This window comes from Xenopus laevis, chromosome 9_10L (genome assembly GCF_017654675.1).
Source record: "Xenopus laevis strain J_2021 chromosome 9_10L, Xenopus_laevis_v10.1, whole genome shotgun sequence".
Classification (NCBI taxonomy): domain Eukaryota; kingdom Metazoa; phylum Chordata; class Amphibia; order Anura; family Pipidae; genus Xenopus; species Xenopus laevis.
In genome coordinates this window covers 32,034,325-32,043,327 of record NC_054387.1, presented here as the reverse complement: position 1 = coordinate 32,043,327, position 9,003 = coordinate 32,034,325, and the positions used below count along the sequence as shown (strand labels likewise).

Below are 9,003 nucleotides of genomic sequence, written 5' to 3'. Positions count from 1 at the left end.
ATCGCATCTGACCAAGAAAGCTGCATATTGTTTCCCTTCAAATAGACAACTGCATCTCCTATGTGATTTTCATAGAAGGGGATTAATGTATTAAACTGAGCAGCTTTAATCATGCAGCCTAGAAATGAGTGGAGAGGATTAGATGTATTTTTACCGCACAGCCTGTCCATGTATTAAAGTCTATTGACCATTTCCTACCATCTCCCCAGTGACTCAGTAGGGTCAGGAACTCTTTCTGTACCATCGTCTTGTAACATGGGCCAGGATGGAGTTTTACCTGGAAATTGATCCGGTCACTCTGAATTTAATCATTTTAGTGGCTAGTTATGTCATTCTGCTGTTGGTATTCCTGGTATCCTGTGTACTTTATGACTGCCGGGGGAAAGACCCCAGCAAGCAATATGCTCCAGAGACTGTTTCAGAGAACAGGTCTCCCATCCGCTTGGTGGTGATGCAACAAAGTGCGACTTGGGGGAAGCAGTATGAAAAGAATTCTGATGTTCTGGAGAAAAGAATCACTGTTGTCTGAAGACCAGTCTCTCTTAGCAACGCTCAGGAGCAGCCTGGCTGCCACAAGGATGCCTGCTTTCAGTTTGCAGAAGACGAAATTCGCTAAGTAAGTGGATTCATGTTCCTTTTTTATAACAGGAATATTTCAAAATGTACGTTTTTATCATTTTTTTTTTTTAAATGCAGGTGCAGAATAGAAGGGGTAGGAAAGAAGGAAAAATAAATGAACTTTCATAATAGATATATGTCAAGAGCATGGAAACAGGGACAGTTTTAGGGTAAAGCCGTGATCCCCAACGTCAGAATGGGTTGCCTTAGAAAGGTGCATTCTTATCGTTGTAGTTCAACTAATTACAGAATGGGCATCACAGAAATCTTTATTTTATTTTGTTCTTTTGTTAAGGAAATAATGACCTGCCCAAATACAAATTTGTAACCCAAAGCATAGGGAATGCCTAAAAGTGTCCTTTTGATGTTTGAAATATGTGTCCCAGATATGTTCTAAGACTATATACTGTTCTGCTATATTCTGTACATATTTTCTGATAAGATAAATGGCACTATACACATATTGAATGTTCTGTTGTTGATGCTCAGCATAGCCGTCAGTGCCAAAGCCTTTCATCTCTCTATATACACGCACGTAAGCAACAGATTGCTTTGAAGGATACAGTTCCCCTTAGAAAACCGAGCAGCAAGATGATACAAGTGTGTTTGCTATTGCTAGGCGTCAAAGCAGATTCATGGACTTGTTTCACAGTGTTCTTTTTTTCCTATATTTCATTGCTGGGGATATGGCAGGTGGAACTGCAAACACTGGAAAAGCTGACAATGGCTAGCATATTTAGCTTCCATTACAGAGTACATGCTAAATATGAATTCTGTCTAATCCTCTCGCATGTGAAATGGATGAAAAAAAACAGTGTTACTCTTTCAGGAAAGACAGAAACCAGCACCACATTACATAAGGAGAAGGGGCAGACAGCTTTCTCTCGGCTAATTTGTTTATGTAACCATAGCAACTCCAGTTAAAATCTGCTTCGGATTTATTTGGAGGCAGCGCGTAGGCTGATTGATTGCCAGGCCTGTGTTTGTTGCAGTATATTGCCAAAGAGGGTTCAGATTATCAAGGCTCTTCTATTATTCAACAATAAAGCAGCAGCCTATTCTGCAGCAATATAAGAGGAAATAATAATAAAAAGATCACAAAGGAGCAGAAGGAGTGCTTTGTACAGATGAAATAGCTGTGTGATACAGAAGGTATAAATGGCCTTCCTTCTTAAAGTCTTGAAACTGAATTCAATAGCAAGATCTGTTGCACAGGGAGTTTGGAACGGGACCTTACTAATTTTTACTAATTTGTAGGGATGCACCGAATTCAGGATTCGGTTCGGGATTCGACCTTTTTCAGCAGGATTTAGATTCAGCCGAATCCTTGTGCCTGGCCAACCAAATCCAAATCCTAATTTGTTTATGTAAATTAGGGGCGGGTAGGGAAATCACATGACTTTTCATCACAAAAGAAGTTTTTTTCTACTTTTTAATTTCCTGCCCCTATTTTGAATATGCCAATTAGGTTTTGGTTCGGTATTCGGTCGAATCTTTCACCAAGGATTCGGGATTCTGCCGAATCCTGAATAGTGGATTCGGTGCATCCCTACTAATTTGTATTTGCAGTTGGTCTGGCAGTTTGCCTGAACGTGGTGACACTTTCCTCACCACCAAGCATGTATGGCAAATCTGGTTGGGCATTGTCAATAGACCATCACAACAAAGTCAAACTAAAAATAGCCCTTCTTGTGCCTGGGCCATCAATAGATATGGAAGTGAGAGGGGCTGGACTACGGAAACAATGGTATTTGCCCATACCCTAGGATGGCCAAATCACATTCTATCCATCTATTTGGCCCTACTTCATGTATCTGAGCAAATTACCTGTTATTCCCATGGCATCCAATGAGCAGAATACCCATATCCAGCACCTAAAGGGCCTGAAAGCAAAATCATTTTAGGGCTCTCAAATCTTCAGTACAAGAACCATTTTGGCAAGCATATATTGAAACTGCTTTTTAGACAAGGTTGCATTTTCAGGGTCACCTGTATTAATGTTTCTTCCACCTCATTAGTCCTCCTCATAGGATCATACAGTATATAACTAAAGGAGAACTCCAGAGTCCCTTCCATGTACAAGATATTAATAAAGAACCATACAGAACGCAATATAGAGGAGGCTTCCAAAACGGAGAAACCTGCAACGCAAAAAATATTGGGGAATTTATGATCTGCAAAGGAAGTGGGTCACCACTGTAATCATTTCTGGAAATCACATCCTTTATAAGCAGAAAAGTTAAAAAACAGAGAAGCACACTAGTCAAATAATGTACCCAGCTAAAGAAGAAATATACCTTCAGATAACAGATACAAATGACTTTCAGATGGGACATGGTTCCCCCTTATTCCGGATCCCAGTAGCAAAGTACAGTTGTGAAGGTCACCATAGATATTACTCATTTTACAAACATGTAGAGCTGAATCGTCAGATATACAGGTAGAAGCAATAGAATTTTACCTGTATCTGATGATTTAGCACTAACAATGGGTGATGTGCAGGTGTGTTCAAAGGCGCCCAATCAAAATTTTATCAGTCGCTCGTCTCCCACCATAATGAATATCGTGCATAGATTTGTTTTGTATGATATTATCAGTGCATCTATGGCCACCTGAAGAGGCATCATCATTTATTTATATAGTGCCAGAAAGTTACACAGCACCACATCGACCAACCAACAGTGGTCTTGCAGTAATTTAACAAACAAGGGTTACAGAGTAAACAATTGGATCAGAGGATTCCAGATATATGATTCAAGGTAGCCTAATGCACTATTTGCTGATACTGGATTCCTAGTGACCGCACGGCTGTGACTGAATCAACAATGATATAAAAATATAGTAAAATATATAAAAAATTCCAGATTTGTACTACACAGCATGCTCAAGAAGCAAAATCTTCAGCATCCATGTAGCACGTGAGTCCTATAGCTCTTTGGGTTTTTAAGAAATAGGTCTGGATCCCAGCAGCCCCAGGGAACAGAATGAAGTGTTACTTAAGTCACTGTAACTGCATAATAATCACACTTTGTACCTTCCATGAAAAAAAGCCATGAAAAGAATGTCCTTAAAAATCATAATTCATCTTTAAAATGGCCATTAATTCAACTGATGATGAAACTCTGTGGTTCAAATTCAGCCAAACAGTGTAAAAGCTGTGTAAAATAAATGGTGAATAAATTGGTGAATAAATTTGTTTTATTTTACTCCATGCGAACGCCAGATTTTCCAATGTTATTTTAAATTGCTTCCCGCAGAAGTCACGCGCAAAAAAGTTTTTTTTTTTTTTACACATCTAATCCTGGTAATATGTGGTGTATTATCCTGCTGTTTTTTACACCACATAATAAATATGCCCCTAAATGTATAAACATTCCCAGATATGTCAAGAAAATGTGCTTTTAACTTTAAAATATTTTAAAGTTATTTGTAAATGCAGTTACCATTGAAGCAGTATCTGTTTGCCCTCTGTTATTCTCGTCACTGCTGGTGCTGACTACATGTACCACTGAAAAACTGTAAGAGGCGTCAGCTCTCATCTAGGCAAGACTCCTTACAAGACTAACAGATCTGTAAATAAGGAGATTCACAGCTAGTTCTATGTACTGAATATAAATGTCCAAAGTGCACAATATACAAATAGCCCATTTTTGTTAAACATAACCTGCCCTTTGTACAGTATGTAAGTTGCCATTAAAGTGATACCACCAAATTAGAATCATTCTCCATCTCATACAAATGTTAAAAAAAAAACAATTCACGCACCAATTATTCAACAGCTTCAAAAATCTCTCAAAGGGCTCTTACAAACAAGAGGTTTTATCTGCGCTCCCCTGTGTTGTGCTTTCTTCCGTTCAGGAGTAGACGCACTGAATTATTGTCAATGGGGCTGTACTCACACAGACGCATGTATGCGCCAAACACAGGTAGAATGCAACGTGCTGCGTCCCAATCTGAGTTTGGCGCTTACATGCGTCTGTGTGAGTACAGTCCCATTGACAATAATTCAGTGCTTCTACTCCTGCGCTCCCCTGCGGCTGAACGGAAAAAAGTGCTACACAGGGGAGCCCAGGTAAAAACCGCTCGTCTGTAAGAGCCCAAAAGGAGACATAAAGGAAATATAACCCCCCCCCAATCTTATAGGCAATAATGAATAATACATGCCACTGGTTTTACTTTGGGCTAAAAGTTAACACTAGCTTTAAAATACCCCCTTTATTGGAGCTCCCTATTGCTCTGCTATGGTCCCTGTTTGTGCTTCCAAAACGTTGTGTTTCACCAGGTTTACACAATCAAATTAACAAACCCTTACAAATTGTCATAAAGATACAGAAGTGATTATTGCTTTGATCTGTTCCACTGGACAACCAATGCTTTGTTTCAATGTTCTTTTCAATGTTGCAAGTATAATTCATTGCTGACAGCAGTAGCAGTAGGAAATAGACCCTGTGGTTGCAGGGGGTCAGTCTGCGTCCTCTAAAGCTGAAAATAATACCCCCTCCCCAGCTGCTTTCTTTCTTGGAGAAGGTGGCCAGGAGACTCCAGCGTAGGCTGGGAGCAGACAAAAGTGGGTCTGGGAGTGGGCAGACATGGTGCTGGGAGTGGGCGGACATGGGGTGGGGAGTGAGCGGGCGGGCAGGAGGGCAGTTGGGGATCACATGGTCAAATTCTACAGTCTTATGTGCGTTCATGGCCAGACCTTAAGACCAGAGAGTGGGACAAAACAAGGCAAGAAGCAGGGCTTCTCTAAAGAATTTTTTTTTGCAGGGGTTGTTACTCCATTGGCTGACAGTGACAACTTTTCAGATTGACAAGTAATTATTCGTCTTGTTTTGTCCCACTCTCTGATTTCATGGTCTGGCCATGAACGTACACAAGGCTGCAGGATTTGGCCATGGAAGAAGAAAGCAGGGGACAATACTTTAGAAAGTAATTAGAAGCTTCATAATTTTCCTCTCCACTTTATAATGCATATTTGCTACATACCCACAACCCTTGAGCCTTTAGGCTCTTGCATGGTTTCTTCCTTTTAGTACCCAAAGTTTTGCATATCTGGAGGCACCAGAAATTGCTTGTAGTCTACTAAGGTAAATACAAATTAGTGTACCTTATATAAATACATCAAGCACAAATTGTGTTTTTCTGTAATCAGAGTGGGTGACTCCATTGCCAAAAATGCTATTAGCATGTGATTCATTAGGTGCAAGCTAGTTGCGTGTTTAAGTGCAACATGCAAAAGGAGGACATATACCTTCTAAAGGCAGGTGTTCATTCCAGTCTGCATGCCCTATTGTTTGCACCTAGCACTTAAATCAGAAAAGCAGGGTTTTTAAACTAGGAGTAGGCATAGCAATAATTAGATTTGGAAAAAGCACCATTCTGCAGCTGTTCTACCAGGGAGCTTACAGCAACAGCTATCGATTTGAAGGTTGTCTGTCTTGGAATATGTGATCCTTGCCCTTCATGATTTCCCAGTTTACCCCACACTAGTAACAAGTTCACTCTGTGCTATTGTTGGATTAATAACATCCTGAATTCTCTCCAAGCCTGAACATGTGTTAAAGTTGGGAGTTCCCTGAGGGCAAGCGGATATCTGCCATTTATGTGCAAGGGGTTATGATTCATGGAACAGCTGTGATTCTGAAGATACAGATTCAGTGTGATCTTTAAGCTACCACCAAGGGTGTTTATGCTGGATTGCGAAAATGTTTATTATGTTAAAGGTGAAACCACCAAAAATCCAAATATTAACAAAGGGATGTTGACTATTCAGGAATGTTGGAAGGAAGCTACTGTTCACATTTAATACAAATAAAAAACCCTAGAATTCTGTTAATTATCTGAAAGTTACCAGGTCCAACATCAAAATCCTTTTTTTTGAGGAGCTTCCTGACCCACACATCCACATTGAAATTACACAAAGCGATTCCCAACATCCCCTCGAAACTCTCTGGTCCCCAGTAGCCCCTAGATCTCACTGTATATTGTCTCTATTGTTATTCCTATAATAGTGATGCTCAAACATTAACCCTCATTATTTATTAAAGGAGTTGTTCACCTTTAAATTAACTTTTAGTACAACGCAGACAGCAATATTCTGATACAATTTGCAATTTTTTATTATTTGTGTTTTTTGTGTTTTAGTTATTTATTCAGCAACTCTCTTGTTCACTAGTTCAGCAATCTGGTTGCTAGGGTCCAAAGTACCCTAGCAGCCATGCATTGATTTGAATATGAGACTGGAATATGAATAGGAGAGGACCTAAATAGAAAGATGAGTAATAAAAAGTAGCAATAACAGTAGCCTTACAGAACATTTGTTGTTTTTTTGATGGGGTCAGTGACCCCAGTCTGAAAGCTGGGAAGAGTCAAAAGAAAAAGGCAAATAATCAAAAAACTATAAAAAGAAAAAAAAAGAAAAATGAAGAATTCAAATGCTGCTTAGCGTTGTCCATTCTATAATATTCTAAAGGTAAAAAAACACTTTAAGGAGTGATATGTCCAAGATTCAATTAAAAAAGGGGACTATAGTTCTGCTTCTGGCTTTTGTGCTGGTGTGGCTTTCAAAATGAAAATCAATAATACTGGTTTATTACAGAGCTTATGATATGCCATAATTGTGGGTTCCTTAAATACATATTTATTATTCTAATTATTAAATTTCATATAATGTGACAGGCCACTATACCTTTATTTTTATAAATATTCCCCCCTATGGGTTTGAGATGTCCATTTCGAAAAGCGGGATTTGTATCTTTTTGTTTCTTTTGTTTCATTACTTCTAAGCTTCTATGAGGGTATCACTGACTCAACTGGTATGTTAAGCCATGGCTAAGAAGCCATTGTCTCCTGCAGGTTAGCCGTATGTTTCACCTACAATGGCTTGTAAAGAAATATACCATATTTTTGTCTGCATTGATATACCTACTGTATATTTAGGATATAGAAAGTCAATAACACAGTTCAATTGTACCATAATGCTGCTTTTGGAATTTTCATCCAAGGCGGCAACTCCAGAATGCCAATGAGCTGATTTTGGCACACTACCTCCCCATTACATGAGACTAACTTAATGGAATATTGTTTATGGCATTTCCTAGAAGCATAGATTATTCAAATGAAACAAGCTCAGACTGGAAACATTAATGCGTATTATTCAGAGCATCAGGGGAAAATACACCAGATTGTTTTTACTTGGGTCTACAGAAACAAAGGTTTTTCACACTTAAACCAATGCACGAGATGCAATTCAGTTCAGAAAAACGTATCTCATGGCTTATCATGTGAAAACTCTATTGAAGTCTATGAAAAAAGCTGGAACTGACTTTGGAGAAAAGTTTTGTTTTTTCCTCAAATTGAATCTCGTCCATGTGTTGTCACGCGATAAACCGTAAGATAACTTTTTCTCACTGAATTGAACCTGGCCCATACTGTTCTAAAAAAAACAGAAGCAAAAATGCAGCCATCACCATCTATATAGTCAGGTAGATTGTAATTGAAAGGGTAAAAGAGTGAGTTAGTTTGTATGTTATGCGGATACCAGTGTACCACTTTAAGTGTGCACATGTGTAAAATTGTGTATTGCACTGTGGTTGTTCTCATAGTCTTGTTATGAAAGATAAAAATGCAATGTAGACCCGCCCTTTAGCAGGTTCTTAGCACCACGTTATAAAGGACACATTGGGTCATTTAATAACACTGGGCAAATGTGCCCATGGGCAGTAACCCATGGCAACCAATCAGATTACTACTTTCCTTGTTTTACTTGCAGCTGGCTTTAAAAAGCTAATCACTTATAGGTTGCTATATGTAACTGCCCATGGGCAAATTTGCCCAGTGTTGATAAATGAGGCCCATTGTGTCATAACCAGTAGCCCAAACCCCACATTGGAATGGCTAGAAGGGCCACTGGGTCAATATTTAAAGTATAACTAGGAGGGAGTAGACTGGTAAGGAGACTAGAAGGATGCTTGCAGAAAAAGAGTTGATTTAGCCAACATAAAGTAAATGAGTTCCTTATTACTGAAACAGGCAGGTTAATGAAAAGAACAAACTTACTGGCTCAGGAGTTCAAAGTTAAACAAAAGGAACAGGCATACATTAGACAAAAGGGAAACAAGAACCAGGAATATCAGCATGGGAGAGAGTCCTGGAACAGGGTCAGACTGGAACTAGGAAATCAGGAACGTAAGAACATAGACCGGGTGTCCAGCAGGCAACAAGAACTATGGCCGGGAGATGATTCCTTATACATGGCATGGCAGACACAGAGGGCATTATTGGAGTCCTTCAACCTTGCCATTATAATACAATCTGTAATCCCTCATACTAAGGAGCTGATTTTTCAAAAGTTGCGTTTCTTTTTTACCTTGAAACTCAAATGGT

The 9,003-nt window shown here is 39.2% G+C and overlaps 1 protein-coding gene across 1 annotated transcript in view; it reads left to right on the top strand.

Annotated features, from left to right (window-relative positions):
• The first annotated feature begins 207 nt into the window (after window positions 1-207).
• mmd.L (monocyte to macrophage differentiation-associated L homeolog) overlaps window positions 208-9,003 on the top strand; it is an 85,059-nt gene continuing 76,263 nt past the window's right edge. Inside the window, exon 1 of the mRNA XM_041576057.1 lies at window positions 208-616. Coding sequence (XP_041431991.1) covers window positions 483-616 — 134 coding nt within the window. The 5' untranslated portion in view covers window positions 208-482. The remainder of the gene's footprint in view (window positions 617-9,003) is intronic.